The following is a 22,487-nucleotide window of genomic DNA, read 5'->3' as shown; positions in this document are numbered from 1 at the left end:
ACCTTCTTTTTTTCGGGTCTCACTAGCTCCTGGCTTTTACTCGGTTTCTCTCATCCCTTCCGGGAGATTAGCCTGGACGGTCGCAAGTGTGGGAGAGGCCCGCCGGTGGAGGGGCCTCGGGGTGGGACGTGTGGAGGGAGCAGCTCTCTGTGCCTCGGGGTTCCACATGTGGCTTTCCCATCACTTCTCAGGAAGTGAAGAGTGGACACCACTTTGGAGGGCCGCAGACTTGGGGGTCTCCATCACTGTGTGGGGTTTCTACTGGAGAGGAAAACTACTGTAGGCCTGGAAAGTGCCTAAAGAATAGAGCCTTGGATTAGAGTTCACCGGGAACCCAGTGCACTGCTGGGGAAACCGTTGGCCTCTGAAAGTTTGTTAGTGAGGTGGTGTTAACATCTGGTGTTAGTTACCATCTTGGCCAGGGCGTTTAATCGTGTGCGTTTTTGTTTTTTGTATTAATTTGCTTTGAGGTTCTCATCCCTCAACTTGATATGGAAGGTGATAAGTACTGCCGTAAACTAGTTGTGAGGCTTTAGATGCAGAGACAAGAAGTTGGGTAACACTTATAAGAGCCTAGGGACTTAAAAGTGTATGGTTATCAGTCCATTATTAGGTAATTAAGTTTACAGAAAAGGGAGTCTTGTATTTGCCGTTATTGAAAAACAACACATTGAATACTTGCTCTCTGTTTTTAATAAGACTTGAGTTTTTCTGTCATTTTGCTGAATGAATGCCCCATATTTTCTTTGCAAATAGTAATGCCTTTACTAAACATTCTTTAGTTAGGTGAAACTATGGTAGGGGGTAGTTTTGGGTGTGCTTACACCGAACCTTTGTCGTAAGTTAGTTTCCTTTCTCTCTAGTAGATTTCCCCTCCTAACCTTTCTTGGGGAGAAGGTGAATAAAGGGGTACCTCATGCTGCCAGCCTTCATTTCAGACCCACGACAAAAACAGCTTCTCACTGTGTAAGGAGGCTGTTACATCCATAAAGCTAGCCACATCCATAAATATTCTGTTTTTTCTTCTCGAAGTATTAACTGTCCTCTACTTGAGGCCGGATACATTGAAAACTTTTCAAAGTGTGTGTTCAGATTTCGTTCTAAAAGAATATTTCTCATGGCTGTGAATGTGTAGTTGCTTCCTTGAGTGTTAAGTAACTTGTTGGATTTTTCTATTAATACTCTTCAGTTTATAGTCCCTTAGATGTTACTAACAGGTTTCTTACCGGTGTCTGCAAAACTCAGTTTTGGCATGATTTCTTCATTAGTATGGAAGTGCTGTGATTGAGTGGCAAGGTTATAGGTTTGAAAACAAGACACTTTTGGATTCAAATCTTGACTTGATAATTAAATATATTTGTGATAATATTAAGGCACATTGCTTAATCTCTTGAGCCTCAACTTTTCTCATTTTGTTACAGATAAAATCTTAATCTTTGTATAGGTCTGGCTGTCCTGGAACTCACTTTGTAGACCAGCCTGGCCTCTGCCTCCCGCGTGCTGGGATCAAAGGCCTGCACCACCACCACCCGGCCTATGAATAGTAAATCTTACGAATATTCACCTCATCCTGCTTACTAGGTTTTTTTTTTGTTTTGTTTTGTTTTGTTTTGTTTTTTTTTCAAGACAGGGTTTCTGTGTGTAACAGCCCTAGCTGTCCTGGAACTCGCATTGTAGACCAGGCTGGCCTTGAAATCACAGAGATCCGCCTGCTTCTGCCTCCCTAGTGCTGAGGCTAAAAAGGCGTGCGCCACCACATCTGGCTGCTAGCTAGGTTTTTGAGACAGGGCCTCATGTAGCCCAGACTGATTTGAGCTTGCACTGTAACTTTTAGCATCCTGATGCTCCTTCCCTCTATCTCCCCAGAGTTGGGATTATTGGTATGTGTTAACCATTTCCAACTCCCTTTACTTTTAAAAGGAAATAGAAAGCTCTTGGTTTTCAAAATGTCAGGATACACATTGATCCTGTGATTCTTTGGGTGTGCTTACACCGAACCTTTGCCATAAGTTAGTTTCCTTTTTCTCTAGTAGATTTCCCCTCCTAACCTTTCTTGGGGAGAAGGTGAATAAAGGGGTACCTCATGCTGCCAGCCTTCATTTCCGACCCACGACAAAAATAGCTTCGTAATGACTGCTCAAATTGGTGTTTCTTTTATTTTGAATATAAGTTCAGACATGAGATTATAAGATCATTTTGGCTAGTACTACAGTATTTGGAATTTCCAGCCTTTCATATGACTTGATTTCTTTCTCTGGAAATAACAGGTATTTACAGGATAGAGGTACTTACTAAGTCATTTCTAGACATTGAAAAAAATGTTAAGTTTGTACAAGATACAGGGCTTTTGCCATTGACAATGGCAAAGTCTTTCTTTTTTCAAAAAGTGTGTGTATGTGTGTGTGTGTGGACTCTCATGCCACAGTTGCATATATGAAAGTCAGAGGACACTGGGTTCTGAGAATCAAACTCAGGTCTCCAGGCTGTGTGGCAACGGCCTATATTCTCTGAGTCATGTCCCTGGCCCCCTTAGTGTCTCTTAATTACAAAATACACAAACCACTAGAGTTCTTTTTAGCTTTAAAATTAACTTTATGTATTTATTGTCAAATGATGTACACAGTGTATGTAGTTGTCCCTGATGAGGGAACTTGATTCCCTTTCATTTTCATGTAATTGTTTTATGCTTTTCACTTTAATATCTCCTGTTAGACATTAAATACATATTTTAGAAACGAACAGAAATTTTCCTATTGCATTTTTTTTAAAATTTTACTAAAGTATTTCTTGGCTTCAGGAGGGGTTTTGGAGCCGTGTTGCAGCTTTGATTCAGAGGGGAGAGACAAGAACCTATGGTTGTTAACCTAGATATTGCTAGACATTAAAATAGTTTATTAAAATTTTGTTATTTTGTTGGGCAGTGGTAGTCCATGCCTTTAGTTTCCAACACTTAGGAGGCAGAGATAGGTGGATCTCTGTGAATTTGAGGTCAGCCTGGTCTACAGAGCAAGTTCCAGAATAGCCAGGGCTACACAGAGAAACCCTGTCCAAAAAAAAAATGTTATTTTGACTTTATTTTGTTATGCATGTTCATACAAATGAGGATATGAAGAGAATGATAATTATACTCTGTGGCAGTGACAGTGCCCATTTCCTTTCCTTTTTTTTTTTTTTATGCATTTATTGTGTGTGTGTGTGTATGGGCATGGGGTAAGGTCAGAGGACAGCTTGAACGACTTGGTTCTTTTCCTTTATTATTTGGGTCCTGGAGATCAAACTTAGGATTGTCAGGCTTGGCAGCAAACACCTTTACCAGGTAAACCATTTTGCCTGCCCCAGTACCTTTTTTAATTTTAATTTTATTTTTTGCTTTTAAATAATCTCTTGTGTAATACTTTCTGGGAGATGTGAACCAAAGTCTACTTAACTCCAGATAGGGAACTGACAGGCAGACTGAAGACAAAAGTAAGGATACCAGCACCGTCCAACTTGGTGAACCAATGTATTTTATGGGGCGTACTTACAGGAATATGGATGAGATGTTATTTACAGAAGAAGAAATGACTCAAAAAAAGCTATTTGTAATTGGTCTGAGCTTTTTCCAGGTAACTCTGCTTGTCTGAGAGTCTTCTGGGCCTCTTAGCTGGTCTCTTTAGGGTGTCTTTGGTCTGAGAATGTCTCTCAGGAGTCTTCAGTACTTAATTCCCTTGAAAAGGTAGCAGTCTAGGATACCTGGTTAGTTTCAGGAACTTCCTGAAGCTTTTGGATTATTTTCTGAGCTTCCCTGCAGGATGGAATGTTTCACCTCCCTTTAGAATATTGTGTCTTAAGATCTTCTCTCCAACATGGAGGTTTAGTTTGGAGGAAGTTGTTGCACACTACCATCAAAAATTATTTTATAGAGGTGAATGAATAAAACAGGAACTACTGAATAGTTGAGCATGTAGTACTGAATTGAAAGACTGCTTACTAGCAAAAAAGTAATGCTTAAAAATAGTAAAATTAGAATCTAAGGCTTGAGATTCCCATTTATCTCCCCCCTCCCGTGTGTGTGTGTGTGTGTGTGTGTGTGTGTGTGTGTGTGTGTGTGTGTGAGAGAGAGAGAGAGAGAGAGAGAGAGAGAGTGTGTGTGTGAGGATTTAAGTGTGAAAAATTCCAAGCAGAACACAAACTTTGAAAATTCAGCTCTTCATAGTTTGCCAGCTTGAAACTGAACCTTTAATATGTCATGATTGTAACTTTATCTTAAAATATAAAATGGTTAATGTTTTTGGTGGTTGGTTGTGTTTTTGAGTGGAAGTAGGAAATATGACACCTCCTCCCCATTTCTTTGAGACAGGATCTTATTCTAGTCTAGGCTAGCTTTGAACTCATTATATAGCCTAGACTGGCCTTGGACTCTGCAATCCTAGCACCCTGGATAATAAATATTCAGTATCCAGGGTGCTAGGATTACAGGCCTGATCATATGTCCAGTTTGAACTTAGTCCCTCCCTTCCTCCCTGCATCCTTTATTCCCTCCCTCCCTCCCTCCCTCCCTCCCTCCTTTCCTCCCTCCCTCCCTCCCTCCTTCCTTCCTTTTTTCCTAGACATGGTCTAATGAGCTTGCTTCAAACTCTCTATGTAGCTTTGATGACTTCGAACTCTTCATCTTTCTCTCTCTACCTCCTGAGTGCTGGGAATATAGGCATGTGCTACTTCCTCTGGTGTATAAAGTATTGGGATCAAACCCAGGGCCTTGTGCATGCTGGGCAAGCACTCTCCTAATGGAGTTACATCTCTGGTCTCTGAACTCCCATTTCCTTCCTTCCTTCCTTCCTTCCTTCCTTCCTTCCTTCCTTCCTTCCTTCCTTCCTTCCCTTTCTTTTCTCTTCTCTCTCTCTCTCTCTTTTTCATTTTTTGAGACAGGGTTTCTCTGTGTAGTTTTGGTGCCTGCCCTGGATCTCGCTCTGTAGACCAGGATGGCCTCGGACTCAGAGATCCGTCTGCCTCTGCCTCCTGAGTGCTGGGATTAAAGGTGTGTGACACTGCCGTCCGGCTGAACTCCCATTTTCTGGATGAGTGTGTTTTAGACTTGGTGTTAGGTATATGTTTACTTTATGTGTATGAGTGTTTGCCTGAATGTAATAATGTATGTACATCATGTTTGTGCCTGATGTCCAAGGAGGTCAGAAGAAGGCATCAGTCCCCTGGAACTGGAATTGCTGTAAAAGGGCTGTTTGACCCGGAAGGGATCATGAGCCACAGGTTGAGAACTGCTGCTCTAGATCCTGTGTTTTAGACAAGCTTTCAGCACTATTTTGCTAGATTATGGCTGCTGGTGTTAAACAGTATTATCTTACTGGACTGATTTGTTTTCTAAAAGCCTTTTGTTTTAATTCTTTTGGCTTTTATTTTGGATACTTTCTTCTTGGAAAGTAAACCTTAGAAAATATAGTTATCATAGTGGCAAATGAATGAGATCATTTGGTGTACATGTTGAAGACTTTTTTTCTCTCACCCTTCTTACAAAGAACATCACTTTTTTAAAAAAATTTTTTATTTCATGCACATTCATCTTTAGCGTGCATGTTTGTCTGTGAAAGTGTTAGATCCCCTGGAACTGGAGTTACAGACAATTGTGAGTTGCCATGTAGGTGCTGGGAATTGAAACCAGATCCTCTGGAAGAGCAGCCAGTGCTCGTAACCACTGAGCCATCTCTCCAGCACTTAGTATCAATTTTGAAATAAATAATAAAAATTTTGTTATGGAATTTTAGAATAAAAAATTAATCTTGCATATTTCCTCTTAAACTGTATTGTCACTGGGAATTGATTCTAGGACCTTGTACATACCCGAGTGTACACTCTGTTACTGAGGTACACCCTCAGTTCTGGAAATAAGTTTTGAAAGCCAATAACACTTGAGACTATTAAGAGCTATAGGTTTGTTCCTTAACTTTTAAGAACATTTAGAGACATTAAAAAAATGTATTTAAGCGTTTCCTATATTGATAGTATTTATGAGTATGAGTAAATAATTATACAGAATGTTTTAATGTTCTTAAAGTTTTAAAAAGTACTACTTCGTGTGTATGGGTGTTTTGTCTACGTGTATATCTGTGGACCATGTATGTGCCTGGTACCCATAGAGACCAGAAAAAGGCATTGGATTCCTTGGGACTTGTGAGCAGCTATGTACGTGCTTAGAATTGAACCCAGGTCCTCTGTAAGAGTAGCCAGTGCTCTTTAACCACTGAGCCATCCCCCCAACCCCCAGATTTAAGTGGAAAGCTTGGTTTGGCTTGAATAGCCACTTGTAATGAGCAGTCAGGGTGGTGTGTAGTCTAGAGTGCAGCTTTTTTGGTAGACATTTGTGTAGACTGGGTATAAGTCAACAGTTATATTGAAATTCTTTCTCTTGCATGATCATGAGTGTAATGCTGAGATACAACATTTCAAACAAGAAATTTCCAGAGTTTGGGGGAGCATGCTGTGTAGCACGAGTGTCAGTGTACAGAACAAGGCAGACCTGTTAGAAGTATCTGAAAGTAAGGAAATGATAGGCTTGAGTGGAGATTGGGAGCTATCCAGAGCTTAGTGGAATTTGATTGATTGCTTTGAACAGTGAGCAGAGCTTTGAAGGTTGTATTTTGGGGTATTAGAAAGAACTGGGGAAGATGAAGACAGAAAATGAATGGGAAATGAATTAATTGTTGAATGACTAGTCCAGGTAGTGTTCAGTGCACTTTCATGGGGAGAATAAAGACTGGACAGATAGTGATTGGGCTGAATTGTGGAGAGGTTTGAATGTGGGGAATAAAACAAGAGCTGGAAAGTCCTTTAGGAGAGTTGTTCCAAAATATAGATTAGAAAGAATTTGAAGGTTGGAGGGCCAGAGGTTAGAGGTTATTGAATTGCTGGCTTTACTTCAGATAACTTCATATACCCTTTCCTAGAAGCTTTTCCTGGCAATCTTCCTTTCCCTGCCAGGTTAAGATTTGCCTGGCCAGATGTGCTCTTGTGGTATAACCATATTGTTTCAGCTGTCTTTTTTTCTTTAAATTAGTGTCTAGGCCAGGGAAAGGTTCACAGGTAAAGGTGCTTGCTGTCGGGCCTGACCACCTGAGTGCAATCCCTGGAGACTCAGGTGGTAGAGGGAGAGAACTGACTTCTACACATCGTTATTTGCCCTTCATAACACACACACACACACACACACACACACAAAATCACCCATGCACATAAAGTAAAAGTCTTAGGAACCTCAGTTTGCATCTCTTTGTTAATCATAAGTCTAAAATTATTCTGATCTGAATGCTGGGTAGCAAAGCAGCATATCATTGGTAAAAGGTTTGCAGTAAGTATTGACATCTTACCTTAGTTGAAATCAGCTGATTCATCTTCTCAGGTCCTGCTGTTAGTGCTTTATTTACAAGTTCATCACATTGTAGCTGACTTTTGAACTGGTTACATTTGATTTTGAGATTGTTTGCCAACTTAGTGAACAGTTATTTAAGTGATAGCATTTTTTTTTTATTTTTGGTTTTACATTTTGTTGTTATTTTACTTATTGTGGTGACAGGATGGACCGCTGTGGGAGCTGGCCCTTTCTCAGCAGGTGGATCGCAGGGATTGAACTCAAGTCATCAGGCTTGGCAAGCACCTTTACCTGCTGTCTCAGTGGTCCTAAGTGACGATAGTCTTGATGATTAGATTACAAATGTCTGGCGTCTGAAGAGACTTAACTTTGGGGAAACAGAGTATCTGGTGGCTTTTATTTTGAAATCCTAGAAATGAAAACAAAAAGATAAATCCTAGAAAAGGCCATTTGGTTATGACAATGATACACAGATTAAGGAGATGCTGTCTTCTTCAGCTGCTGTCTTGCAAGCTGCTGCTTCTGTGTAAACTTCAGGGTTATCTTGACAATTCCTTTGCTACTTGCAAAGAGTTCTCTTTGGGATTTTGAGCTGTTGAATAAAGTTGTATTACATATATAAATAATTTTGGATAATTTTAATATGGTTTTAATATTGAATTTTCCTGTCCAGGAATGAGTCTTCAAAAAGTGATTTGGATGAATGGATTTTTTTCATAAAGTTTGTGTTTTTCCTTTTAAAAAAATCTTTAAAGTTAGTTCTGAGTATTTTCTGTTTCTTGTTACTGTTACATTATTTTTGTTTGCTAGTGGGTTAGAACTAGTGTATTGGAAAGTAGTTGTTTTCCTTTAGCCTCTTGACTGAATTCATCTTTTGTAAAAGTAGGTATTTGTTATTATGGATTTTCTAAGTTCCAGATGACTAAAGATATCAAGATGTGTTTTACAGAGTTTACATGGTAGCTACCCCTGCACCCCACATCCTCTTTACTTTTGAGAAAGGCTAGCTGGGAGAAGAACATTTACTTTAAAGATGAGGACAAACCATACAGAGAAAGATGAAGGTGGTGGGGCCGCAGTGCCTGCTGCCTCTTACTAATTTTTCTTAAGGCTTGGCTCACTGGGTTTCAGAGAAGTAAATATTGTAGATGAGGTAATTAAAACAATACTCAGCACCTTGTGTACTCTGAAATGTGTCGTTTAAGAAAAAAGTAATGTGAAGTTGTAACAGTTGACATTCCCCCAAAATGGCAGTATTTAAAGACAGTTCTTTTCTGTGCCAGAAGTTAGCCTGTTGGCATGCTTCATTAGAAATAGTTAGCCAGCTCGCTTACTTGCTCTTTCCCTGAGACACGGTCTCACTGTGTAGCCTTGACTGGCCCAGAGCTTACTATGTAGAGAGGTCCTCCTGCCTCTGCCTTCTTGAGTGCTGGGACTAAGGATGCCCTATACCAGCCTGGCAGAAGCAGATCTCTTACAGCCAGTTGAGCATGAAGATTTGATAAAATTTTCCTTTCCTTGAACTAGTTCTGCAGTGAATTTTGAGCCTTCTCCTAAGCAACGAAGGTTAAGAAGTGTGTTTTCTTGCTGTTAGAACCCATTATTTATGTTTGCTGTGAGTGACTAGAAAAACAGAGATTTCTGTGTCCTAAGAAGTGCTGCTCTGGCAGTGTTAATGTTGGGACTTGGGAGAAGCCTTTGTATACATGTTTTGTTAGGAATAGTGTTAGGTTTGCAGCTTGTACTATGAAAAGGTAGTTACAGTTCAGATTTTTCATTTGCATTTATGTCATATTTTGAAATATGCAGTTAATTTTAAAGAATTTACTTAACACATATACCTTGGATCACAGGTTGTTTTTTTTTTTTTTTTTTGGTGAGCCAGAGAATGCCATTGTATTGTTCATTTTCATTTGCTGAAAAACAGTTACTGAAAGCTAGGGAAGATTAAACCTCTGCAGCATAAGAAACAATGTAGAAAGAATTTCTGATCCTTTAAATACTTGCTTTTGTTATTTTGATACTTGTAGAGCCGATCATCGGATGTACATTCATCTGGGTCTTCAGATGCGCATGTAAGTATAAAGGATACCTTTTTTCTTTAAAATACAATTTCTCTTTATAATACAATTTCTCTTTATATGTCTATATGTATGAATTACATGGTAAATGAATACAGTTATATTGTGTGAACATTTAAGTGTATCTGGCTTTGTGTTTTGTTTATATAAACTTCCTCAAATTGTATATAAACTCCCTCAAATTGCACTAGAAACTTGACATGTATATTTTATTTTTTATTGTGCTCATAAAAAATTCTGTGTACATGAATGTGTTTGTTTATATATTGATTACATTTACACACACCCCTTTCTTGCTGCACATTGTATTTGCCTATTGAGATTCCTGAAAATAAGCTGGCATAGAGAGTGCTGATCAGTTCTTTATCATGATATAATGTTCCACTATAGAAAGTTAGATGTATTTGTTTTCTTAGTGGTTATATACCTTTTTCATTTAAAGCTTTTTGGCATTTTGAATGTTGCAATGAATACCTTTTTCCTGTGTTATAACAGTATTCAAAGCATGGTGTGCAGACTCCTCCTACAAGCTGTTGAGAACCTTTTAGAAGTATATGAACTCAGCTGTTTCGTGATAGGGGCTTGGGAGATGGCTCAGTAGGTAAAATGCTCACCACAGTACCTGTGTGAAAGCTGGGCATGGTGGTTTATGTTTCATTTACTCTTTGTCCTGGGGAGACAGACAGGTGGATGGATCCCTGGAGCACTCTGGTGGCTAGCCAGCTTCTGTTCAGGTTCAGTGAAAGACCTTGCCTCAAATAATAATGTGGCAAGTGACTAGGGAAAATACTTGACAACAACCTCTGGCTTCCAGACTCCTGCACAAACAAGTGCACATGTGCTCTCCTCCCATGCTTCATGTAGGCCAAAATAAAAACCCTTTTGTAAAAATGCCAAGGCATTATTTGCCTTTCTCATTGTGTTGACATTTTCCCTGGTAGTACAGAAGCTGGTAGGCAAAATATTGGCACATTAGCATGAATCAAGGAAGTGACTCCAAAATAAACCGTTTCATTCATTCCCATCTTCTACAGTAAAGTATGCTAGTTTAAGGATATTTTAGTGGATGAGCAGGGTGTAGCCCCAGCATTTGGGAGGATAAAGCAGGAAGGAAGATCATGGGATCATGAAATTGAAGCTGACCCACTATTTTAACAGACCTTGACTCAAAAGAAAAAAAAAATGAGTATTGTTAAAACAAAAAAAGTAAAGTTGTAAAATTGTTAAGACTCCACTCGTGTATGAGTCTTTGGTTTTTATATCCTGTGATGAAACAAGTACATAGAAGGTCTGCTACTTACTAAAGTGTGTTTGTAGTAGTTCATAACTGCTTTATGAACTAATAAACCCATTATCTGACTTGGGTATTTGACAGATTATTTTCTTGAAAGAGAAGGAAAGAGTAACAAATGTTTCCAGTGTAATATTTTGAGCTTTCAAGGGTAAGTCAGGGTTAGAAAATCGCTTAAGGAATTTACTTATGAACTTGGTGTTGCTAATAATGTGTTTTTTAGATAACCTAGTGAAAACTGTCAATATGTAGACACTTTGGATTAATTCTAGTTTTTAATACTATGGATGTCATTTTTGAAACCATTTTTAAAACTTTATCTGAAGATGGATGCATCTGGACCCTCAGATAGTGATATGCCAAGTCGAACACGACCCAAAAGCCCAAGAAAACACAATTATCGGAATGAAAGTGCCCGTGAAAGCCTTTGTGATTCTCCTCATCAGAATCTCTCAAGAGTGAGTATTGCTAAAGATGACAAAGGATGGCTAACGGTTTACTCTGTCCTTGATTGAGTATGGTGGTTTTGTACTTGTTTCATTTTCAGTTATTTGAAATTAATATTTTTTATTAGCAATAAACTCCATTTATTTAAAGAAACATTTGTAGCTTATATTAGACATTTTGTTGAAGGTGTTTGTTTAATTTTATTTGAAACTTAAACATTTGAATGTAAAGTGATTATTGTCATGTTTATTGAATTACTAGACATATTCAGGCAATTAATACAGTCCTTGGATCTGGTGAAATTGTTCAGTAGGTAAAGGTGCTGGCTGTGCACGCCTAGAAACAAGTTGGATCCCTAGAACCTGTGTGTAGGTGGATGGAGAGAAATGACTTCACACAGTTGTTCTCTGACCTTCACAGACATGCCTTGGTGTGCACACTGCCTACCCACAACATGAACACATACACAATATAAAAAAGGATGCAGTCCTTGTTTCTAAGACCGTATATTCTCTCTGAAAACAACAGGACTAGATTTTAGTCACTTGGGTAAGTGGAGTCCTGGGACAATCAGGAACACAGAAAGAGGTTCTCTTCTCTGTTTGTACATGTATAAATGTGTGTGTGTGTGTGTGTGTGTGTGTGTGTGTGTGTGTGTGTGTAGGTGCAAGTAGAGGCCAGTGGTCAACATTGGGCATCTTTCTTAGTCACTCTACGTAGTTTATTGTGAACCAAGGCCCCTTCACTTAACCTAGAGCTCCTCTTGCATTCTGCAAGCCCAGCTAGCCACTGGGCCTCAGACCCACATGCTGGGGTCACAGACACATACCTCCCTACCACTGGCTTTTTGCATAGGTGCTGGGGATCCGTACACAGGTTCTCGTTGGTGTAGACATTTCACTGACTGAGTTATCTAACCTGCCCTCGAGAAATGGGTTCTTTACTACAAAGCAACACTGATCATACTTTTTTTATTTCTATTTTTTTTTTAAAAAGACAGGCTCTCACTGGGTGGTGGTGTCGCACAACTTTAATCCCAGAACTCAGGAGGCAGAGGAAGGAGGATCTCTGAGTTTTAGGCCATCCTGGTCTACAGAGTGAGTTGCAGGACAGGTTCCAAAGCTACACAGAGAAAACCCTGTCTCCAACCCCTCCCCCCCAAAAAAAAACCCCAAGCCCCCCAAAAACTGACTTACAAAAATGATTATATTGCTTCTTTGAGAAACATTCCGTAATTTTCTTTGCCATTTTCTCTTCTGGATATCTAAATCTAGGTGTTAGGATACTAATAAAATATGAGCACATGAATTTTGTTTCTTTTCTTTCTTCCTCCTCCTCCTCTTCTTCCTTCTTCTCACACCCTCCCCCCCCTTTTGCTTTTTGAGACAGGGTGTCTCTGTGTAGCCCTGAGAGTCCTGGAACTCACTCTGTAGACCAAGCTGGCCTCGAACTCGGATCTGCCTGCCTCTGACTCCTGAATTCTGGGATTAAAAACATGTGCCAACCATTCCCAGCCACGAATTTTGTTTCTTAAAATTGTGTTTTTTCTTGAATTTCTATGTAATTTTCATTTGTTTAAACTTTGAAGCTAACTCCAATGACAGTGAATGATGGCAAGACATTTTTCTTTCTTTTTTGAGGAAAAGGTGATTTTGAATTTGTTTTAAAAAAATTGACTTTTGAGGCTGGAGAGATGGCTCAGTAGATAAGAGCACTTGCTATTTTTTGCCCATGGCCCAGGTTTAGTTCCCAGTACCCCACAGGTGACTCACAATTATCTGTAACTCCAGTTCCCGGGGAATCTGACACTCTTCTGATCTCATTGTGCATCACATGCATATATGCAAGCAAAACACTCATAAAATAAGTAAAAATCTGAGAGAGAGAGAGAGAGAGAGAGAGAGAGAGAGAGAGAGAGAGAGAGAGAGAGACAGACTGCTTGATTGATTGCCTTTTGTATTTTTAACTGCTTTTCTTTCCCAGAGGGATTTTAATGTAACTTCAAAGTAGGTGGCCTCAATGTTTCTCTTCCATACTACACTTCCAAAGTAACTTAGTTCTTTGTTAACTTCTCATTTTAGTAAGGAAGAGAAAAACTTCAGATTTCAGGGCTTTAGGTTATATTTAATTAATAATCCTACCTTTAAAGTTTATGAATCAAATGAGTAACATGAAGCAACTGAAAACCTATAGACTATTTAGATCAAATTTCAGAAGGAAACTACTTCTAAATTGTACATATGAAGGCTTCATAAAAATACTGTTTTCTTGGACCAGCTAGGTGGCTCAGGTTGTGAGGGCACTTGCCACCAAACCAGACCCACCCAAGTTTGCTCCTTGGGACCTCCATTGTGGATGAAGAGAACCAGCGCTCTCTCTCGCTCTCTCTCTCTCTCTCTCTCTCTCTCTCTCTCTCTCTCTCTCTCTCTCTCTCTTTTCTGGTTTTTCGAGACAGGGTTTCTCTTTGTAGCTTTGCGCCTTTCCTGGAACTCACTCTGTAGCCCAGGCTGGCCTCAAACTCACTCCGCCTGCCTCTGCCTCCCGAGTGCTGGGATTAAAGGCGTGCACCACCACCAGCTCTCTTAAGTTGTGCTTTGGCCTTCACACATATGCCTTGGTACATGTGCTCTGTCCCTTACATGCAGACACACAAAAAATAAATAAAATTAAAATGTACTAAATTCTTTAAAAATGTCTTCTCTTAAAAAATTGAGAATTTCATATGTATATAATCCACTATTCATCCATTCTTCCTTTTTCAACTCCTCTTATATCCCCCTCCCAACTTTTTGCACTTTTTCTTAATTTTTAAAAATTTAGTTAAAATAAAATTACATCATTTCCCCCTTCCTTTTCCTCCCTCTGACTCCTTTTCAAATTCATGTCCTCTTTTTCTTTGATTATTTACATACACACACACCCTGCTGAGTTGGTTTTAGTGTTGCTTATGTGTATATGATTTTAGGGCTGACCTCTTGGTATTGTATAACCAGTTGTGGGCCTCATCCCTGGGGAAGACTAATGAATTCTCCCTCTCAGCAGTCTTTAGTGGCCTCTCTTCTGTCTAGAGGTAGGGCCACTGGAGATTTCCCTCTTCCACTTAAGATGTCTGTTGGTGGTGTTATTCAGGTCTGTTTATGCAGCCAAATTGTCAGGGTGTGGCTTCATTTTCATTTTTAGGAGACACAATCTCAAAGCAGACTTGCTGGTCTCTGGCTCTTAAGTCTCTTTCTCCAGCTGTGTTTTTGAGCTATTCCTTGGGTTTGGGCACCTCACAGTCAGTTGTTCCTATATTTTGAACAGTTGTAGTTTTCTGTAATGGTCTTCTACTGCTACAGAGAAAAGCTTCTTTGAGGGCTGAGAGCTGCATTTATCAGGCAGAGGCAACCCCCAACCCCATTCCACATCTGGAGCTAGGCCTGTGGGTGTGGAGATGGCAGTGGGCAAAGGAAAGGATGGAGGATGGAAGGAGGACTTCCACTTTGTATTTTTTAAACCAACTGGGTTTACTTAGTGCTGCCAGATACAGTGTTCTTATGTAAGCTGAGTATCTGAACTGCTTGGCATGAGAAGTGTTTTGGACTTTGGAATTTTTTTCAAGATTTTGATTTTTTGGAATATTTTCATATACCTGAGGGCATGGGACTCAAGTCTAAACATAATATTCATCTGTTTTGCATATATCTTCTTAAAAATTATTTATGTATGTATTTATTTATGTATGTATTTATTTTTTTTTGAGACAGTTTCTCTGTGTAGCTTTGAAGCCTGTCTTAGAACTAGCTCTGTAGACCAGGCTGGCCTCGAACTCAGAGGTCCACCTTCCTCTGCCTCCTGAGTGCTAGGATTAAAGGTGTGCGCCACCACTGCCTGGCATGTTTTGTATATATCTTATACATACAGCCCAAAGGTAATTTGTTACATGGTATTTTGCACCTGGATTTTGACTGCAACCTGTTCTTTAAGATCAGTTGTGGGACCTTCTACTTGTGGTATGGAGTGTTTCAGATTTTGGATTTTCAGATTGAGGATGCTCATTTGTGTGTTCAAAAATTATTGATAAAGTTTTATAGATGCTGAAAGCTGAAATTTGCAGTAGATGGTACATTCCCAGCAAAGAAAATGAAATGTTAAATATCAATATTTTTGATAAGTGAGGTACTTAATCAAGTTTTATAAAAGGATGTGATGTGGTTTTTAATACCTGAAATGGAAATTACAGATGCTTCTTGAGAATGCCCCTCCCACTTGATAATCTGTTTTCTGTCATTGCTACTTTTGCCCATCATTATCTATATTTTCCCTCCTCTATGCTTTTGTTTTTGTTCTAAGCCTTGGTTTTGTGGAATATTAGTTTTAAGATGTGTTGCATTACTTTATGCTGTGGAATATTTGTTTAATGATACAAAGATGTGTTGCATTCTGTTATGTTACATTTTAAACAAATGTTACAGTTAAACACTGTAAAGGTTACTTTGCCTGCCTAAAACACCTGAGTGGTCCAATAAAGAGCTGAATGGCCAATAGCTAGGCAGAAGAAAGAAATAGGCAGGGCTGGTGGACAGAGAGAATAAATAGGAGGAGAGATCTAGAGAAGAAAAGTCAGGATTGAGAGAAGGAATAGAAGAGGGCACCAGGGGCCAGCCATGGAGAAAGAAGGAAAGAAAGATATAAAGAAAAAGAAAGGTTAAAAAGCCCATAGGAAAAACGTAGTTAAAGATAAATGGGATAATTTAAGTTAGAAAAGCTGGCTAGAAACAAGCCAAGCTAAGGCCGGGCATTCATAAGTAAGAATAAGTCTCTGTGTATTTATTTGGGAGCTGATGGTGGGCCCAAGTTTAAATAGTCCTCAATGAATGAGTATTTATAAGAACCAGCTTGAGGTAGGCATCTGCTTGGAGTAACCCCAGCTTTTTTTTTTGCATTGGTACTTTTAAAACAGTAACTCTTCTAAAGACTTGGTTATCAATTAAAGTATGTTAGAATTCAGAGGTAACATTAAAATATGTATGTAAAGACAAAATAATCTTTCTGTTTCTTTTCACAGCCTCTTCTAGAAAACAAGCTTAAAGCATTCAGTATTGGAAAAATGAGCACAGCAAAACGAACTCTAAGTAAAAAAGAACAAGAGGAGCTGAAGAAAAAGGTAACGTTTGAAGTGTATTTTAGGTTATACTTGGAAATGAGTGTGCAAGGGGCACTAGAAGCGGTGTTTCCTGAAGGGCTTACTGCTTAGATGTTTGCAGCTCCACACGAGTCTGGTCTCTAACATGAGGGAGTTTAGATGAGTTCAGCTGCTCTGCCTGTCCTCTGATTTATAACTCTGTGTGATGATGAGTTATTTTTTGACCAAGTGTGAGTGTGTGTTTGTATGTACGTGTACTGTATTGTACCCATTTCCCTTAGATGGATGATAACCTATAGAGTGAGAGTACTTTCCTCCATTTATCTTTTTTAACCAAATGTTACATCTTTGTGATTACTTGTAGGATAGAAAAAATTTTACATTTTTATAGCTTTGTGTTCATTTAAAATCCTATTGAGGGATCTGTGGTTTTACTCTTTGGACATTATATTACAAATGCTTTTTATGAATAGATGCATTTAATTTTTTTTCTTGTTTTCCTTTTGGGACATATTCCTGAAAGGGGAGATTGTTGGAGTGAATGGTATATTAATAAAAGTGATGACCCCACCTTCATATACTTTCATGTAGTGAATCTTACTGAAGGACTCTTTGCCACTCTGTAGTGTGAAAAATAATACCTCAGTGTAGTTTTGAATTTGAATTTCTTTCAGTGGGATACAGTTGAGTAGCCCCTTCCCCCTGTTTTATTTTATTTTTTTTAAGTTTTTCTTCTGATTTTATTCTTATATAAACTATTGTTATAATCACTTGGGAAGTCTTTCCCATGATTTGTTGTTTTAACCAAAGTTTTTTTCCTTTCTTTTTCATTTCTGGCTTATAGAAGAATTTCCCTGTATTTTCTTCTAGGATTTGCATTCTTAAGAGAATCCCAACGAATCCCTAGGATTGTTTCCATTTTTAAGAAAATTTGATCTTCATGCAGTTTTTCTTGGCATATAATACAAAGTATTGATTTCATTTTATCTCTTTTCAAATAGTTTTTATGCCAGTTTTATTTATGGGGAAGTCTGTGCATCTTTCTCTGACACTAGACACTCCTTTTATTGATATACTTACCCCTCTATTGAGCAACACTTTTCTCCTTGTTATTGGATGTGTTTCTTTCCTGATGCTCCATTCTTCTGTTTGATTTGGGTTTTTGAGGCAGAGTCTCATTAGTAACTCAGGCTGGTCTGGAACTCGGTCTTCCTGCCCTCACCTAGGAAGTGACAGGCACGTGCCACCGTTCTCAGCTTGGTGTTCTTATTCATATATATTGGGGACGTTAGATGATGTATAGTTGAGAATGTCAGTTCTTCTAGTTTCTTCTTTAATGCCATGTTAGAAATAGGTGCTGTGGCTTTGCATGTATTGTATCTTTGGTTATTTGAGAATGAAATTTTTATGTTTGATGAATTAAGTCATTGTGCTTTGGAGAACTTCTCAGATGGTAATAGGCTAATATGTTTTCATACAGTCATTTGTCTTGTGCTCTTAGTTGTTGAGCTGTCTCTCTACATAGTGTGTCTTTAATCCCAGCATTTGGTAGGCAGAAGTAGGCAGATCTCTGTTTAAGACTAGTCCGGTCTATATAGTGAATTCAGGTCTGCCTGGGCTACATCGTGAAATCCTTCAAAAGCCAAAAACTAGTCAAGCCACACCCAAACAGCAATTCTTATGTCACTAATATTTCGTATGTCTTTAGGAGGATGAAAAGGCAGCTGCTGAAATTTATGAGGAATTTCTTGCTGCTTTTGAAGGAAGTGATGGTAATAAAGTGAAAACATTTGTTCGAGGCGGGGTTGTTAATGCAGCTAAAGGTAAGAGCAGAGATCTGGATTTGAACAAACCTTGGGTGACGCAGCAATATAGTTATGGAAGACTTTTGACTTTTGAGTTTCACATTTCTTTCCTATTAGCACCCTCTAGTGCTTAGATTAAGTAGCAACTAAGTGACCAAATATGGAATAATGAATTCATAGTAAAAGAACAAAAAACTTAGTGCCAAGCTTAAAAAAAAGCAGATTATGTTGCAGAAATTTTAATGTTTCATAGTTTTGCTATAATGTGATTAAATTGTGACTTTTCAGGGTAGTGATAATAATGTAAATTTAATTTCATGTTCAAATCTTAATACTAAAAGCATCTTAATTTTCTTCTTAAATAAAAATAACAAAAACCAAAATTATATGAAGTTAGTTTTACAACTTAGTATTTTAAATTTCAGATGAACATGAAACAGATGAAAAAAGAGGTAAAATTTATAAACCATCTTCAAGATTTGCAGATCAGAAAAATCCTCCAAATCAGTCATCTAATGAAAGGCCGCCATCTCTTCTTGTGATTGAAACGAAAAAACCCGTAAGTAATTATTAAATAATTGAGGATTTATTTTAGAAGCTGGTATTGTTACTGGTACTTTGAGTGCATCCCCTGCAAGAAGCTTTTTATGGTTTATAAGTCTGGAGTATTGGGTTTTGATGTTGTCTAACTCGGTAATTCCTGTAGATGAGTGATGGCAGATTGGGTTAGGACGTGGCAGTAACACCCTTGGACATTTGTTACTGTATTCATATTACATGTTGTAAGTCAGAAGCTTTGTGAGTGTAGGGTAACACCGTTCTTTTCAACCGTTCTGAAACTAAGATCCTAAAATTATTAGCAATATGTACATGTTTCTCAGGATGGTTTTAGAACTTCTTAGTGATTACTGTCAGAGCTGATGTTATCTGTCTTTTAATTTCTCATTATAGAGTTTTTATTCATCGGAAATAGGAGTTTTATAAGGGATAATAGGTTGATAAATGAGGGATCAGGCCACTTGGAGCCACATTTGGTTAATTAAATATGATTACATTAAATAGTGAGATTGATTTTTCTTGTGTGGCTGTTAAGATAGCTCTGAAAGCAATTAAAATATAACAGCTTTATTGCTATGTAATTCACACACCTTAAAATTTGCTCTTCAAAGTCTGTATAATTAGGGTGGACTCTTAGTATATTCAGTTATTCAAAAATTGCCATTTTGCAATCCCAGAAGATTTTTATCACTGTCAAACCATAAATCTTGTTCAATCTTCTTTGTTTTCAACTGTAACTTATCATATTCTTTATAGCCACTGAAGAAAGGGGAGAAAGAAAAGAAAAAAAGCAATTTGGAACTTTTCAAAGAGGAACTAAAACAGTAAGTTTTATAGGGAGAATTCTCTATCATAGGCATCCTGGACTGATAATTATATCAGATGTTGGTATGTATACTAGTTATCAGCTGGCTTACAAGTGAGCTTGCTGTAGCTACAATAGATGGTAGTATGTGCTTGAGAGTCAACTAGCATGTAATCAGTGTCCATTGCTGCTTGTCATGTGTAGATTTAATTCAATTGGTTTATTTCCTATCTGGAATCCTATTTACTCACTAGGGTAGAGGTCATCAGATCTATTAAGAGCAAAAATGTAAGCAGTAGTTTCATGTTGAATTTTCTTTTCACCCCCAAAGAGACATTATTTTCAGTGTGGACTTGTAGAGATAGGCTTGTTCCTGTCTTGTAACTTGAGGGGCTCACTGATCTTGGTTATAATTACTGGTAATGCAAATACGTTGCATTATTTGAAGATGTTACTTCGATAAGCTCTGTTTATAAGTATGAATTTGGCTTACTCTAAGTCTGCTAAATATTTTCAACAGAATTCAGGAAGAACGTGATGAGAGACATAAAACAAAAGGCAGGTTAAGTCGATTTGAGCCTCCTCAGTCAGATTCTGATGGTCAGCGACGTTCTAGTAAGTGACGTTTATTTTAGTGTATGTATTTATGATTTATTGTCTTAAAAACTAAGAGTTGTTCCCTTTTTTTCCCTTTAAGTGGATGTGCCTTCAAGAAGAAATCGATCATCTGGTGGTAATACAGTTTTTTGCTCTTCGAATTAATAGAAATTTCAGCTTTGTATTTCACAGAGTGTAATTTGTTTTTTTTCTCCTTGTTTTAGTTCTTGATGACTATGCACCTGGCTCACATGATGTAGGAGATCCAAGTACCACTAATTTATACCTTGGAAACATTAATCCACAGGTAATCTCAGTAAAATAAAATGAGTGTTGACTTCCGGTTATTTTTGTTGTTGGACAGTTAGAAAAGTAAAATTTAGATTCTGAAGTTAACGAATCTGATGGAATTAGATAGTATTTGTAATTGTTTTGTAAACTTGGCACTTACTGGTTAGATCTAAATTGTTTCCTGTACATTGCTGAAGCTGTGTCTTCCCTTTAGTGACTGAATTGTGCTTTTTGAGGCACCTCTTCGGGAGGTGTAGCTCTCTTAGAGCTCCTTTTCCTCCTCCTCCTCCTCACGCTTTCCCTGCTGAACTGTGTTCCTGTTTTAGCTGGAGCTCGGCTTCAGTGTTTCAGGTCCTTCGCTTCAGTTTGATGAGTATGTTTTGGGGGATACAGTAGTGAGATGGAATATTTTGTTGAAAAAAATTGTACTTCCGACTGTGCTGTGTATGTATAGTTTTCTGACTTTTTTTGATCACCCTGATAGATGAGGACTAGAGAGAAGAAAGCAATAGAGTCTGTTTTTCTTTCCATCATCCACAAATACACTCCCCACTCTTGCCTGAAATGCTGTTCAGTTTATAGCTAAACCACTGCTGTCAAACAGGAAGAGAACTCAGATACACCTTTGGTTCCAGTAGCTCTAAGATCCTAAACCCTAGCAGCTCTAAGAACCTAAACCCTAGCTGCTTATTTAAATAAAATAGAAGGCTTCTAATATGAAAATATTGCAAATACCCCAGTGTTGAGTTCCTAATATTAGGATGTAATACTATAGCATTAATATGTTGCTTTTTACTTTGTGAAAATGATTTTGCTTTCTGGGCTGCATAGACTTCTTTGTGCCCCTCCCCCTTTGTGTATAACCGAACACTCTCATTTTTTAATAGATGAATGAAGAAATGCTGTGTCAAGAATTTGGAAGATTTGGACCATTAGCTAGTGTAAAAATTATGTGGCCTAGAACTGATGAAGAACGAGCAAGAGAAAGAAATTGTGGCTTTGTGGCTTTTATGAATAGAAGAGATGCTGAAAGAGCTCTAAAAAATTTAAATGGTAAAGTTCTTACGGTCCATTTATAGAATTTAGATCTTTCTTTGGTATAGAAGATTATTCATAAAAACTGTACTAAGATTTTAAATCAAATTCGAAAGGCTGTAAAGGAAATTTAATTCAGGTTGCCAGAAATACTTTTTTCTCTGGAGGCTTGTCAAAGTAACCTTTCTCTTTTCTTTTTTCTTTTGTAGGAAAAATGATTATGTCTTTTGAAATGAAGTTAGGTTGGGGTAAAGCTGTACCTATTCCTCCACATCCAATATACATTCCGCCTTCTATGATGGAACACACACTCCCCCCACCTCCATCCGGACTGCCTTTTAATGCGCAGCCTAGAGAGCGGTTAAAAAACCCCAATGCTCCCATGTTACCACCACCTAAAAACAAGGAGGATTTTGAGAAGGTAATTTAAACAATGTACATAGGGCTGAATCTAATATGTAAATACTAAATCTGTGGTAGTATTTCTTTTCAACAATTTTATAAAAATATGTGTGTTACTCTGGCAACTCATAAAGAAATAAGTAGATATGTTCCCTGCCTTAGCCCATGGAAACCCTAGATTGAATTAATTTAGGTCCTATTTTTATTTGTGGCTACCATTCCCTTTTGACCCCTCGGTAAGCTCCCCTCCCCTTGTTCAGTGTTGTATTCAGGTTTGCTTGAATTCAGTGTTTGAATTTACTTTGTTCTAAGAACATGATAGTTTTTATTTGGTTAAGAGACTTTTCAATTAGAAAGACCACCTAAATAAATTGTTTGGATGGCAGCAAACTAACTTAGCTTTCGAGGTCTTGAGGTGTATTAGACTATATAACAGCATATATGGTATTTCAAAAATAGTTAATTAATGTAGTAAAGGCAAAGGGTGAGTATTTTTCTTTATTAAACATAAAACCAACTTAATTTCAAGTTTAAGAATTTGTTGGTTCTGTTACGAGTTAATTACACTTGAAGTTGCAGGGCTGTTTTTAAAGGCTTGGGAACAAAGTAGCAAACTGTATGATCAGAGGCAAACAGTTAATTACTTCACGAATTAAAATCTTTATCTGATAATTCTCAGTGTAGTACCTA

General features: G+C 38.0%; 1 protein-coding gene across 3 annotated transcripts in view; it reads left to right on the top strand.

Annotated features, from left to right (window-relative positions):
- LOC114690963 (U2 snRNP associated SURP domain containing) overlaps positions 1–22,487 on the top strand; it is a 60,469-nt gene that overhangs the window by 785 nt on the left and 37,197 nt on the right. Inside the window, exons 2-12 of one of the 3 annotated variants that reach the window (XM_028866000.2) lie at positions 9,391–9,435; positions 11,059–11,190; positions 16,227–16,325; positions 18,013–18,127; positions 18,535–18,668; positions 19,424–19,491; positions 19,993–20,087; positions 20,170–20,202; positions 20,294–20,376; positions 21,248–21,413; positions 21,605–21,816. In XM_028866000.2, the coding sequence (XP_028721833.1) occupies positions 9,391–9,435; positions 11,059–11,190; positions 16,227–16,325; positions 18,013–18,127; positions 18,535–18,668; positions 19,424–19,491; positions 19,993–20,087; positions 20,170–20,202; positions 20,294–20,376; positions 21,248–21,413; positions 21,605–21,816 (1,182 nt within the window). Of the gene's footprint in view, positions 1–9,390; positions 9,436–11,058; positions 11,191–16,226; positions 16,326–18,012; positions 18,128–18,534; positions 18,669–19,423; positions 19,492–19,992; positions 20,088–20,169; positions 20,206–20,293; positions 20,377–21,247; positions 21,414–21,604; positions 21,817–22,487 lie in introns of those variants that run through there. The other 2 variants (XM_028865999.2, XM_037207845.1) reach the window with 2 other exon arrangements.

This window comes from Peromyscus leucopus, chromosome 7 (assembly GCF_004664715.2).
Source record: "Peromyscus leucopus breed LL Stock chromosome 7, UCI_PerLeu_2.1, whole genome shotgun sequence".
Taxonomy (NCBI): Eukaryota; Metazoa; Chordata; class Mammalia; order Rodentia; family Cricetidae; genus Peromyscus; species Peromyscus leucopus.
The sequence above is the reverse complement of the archived record's forward strand: the minus strand, read 5'-3'. Positions and strand labels throughout refer to the sequence as shown.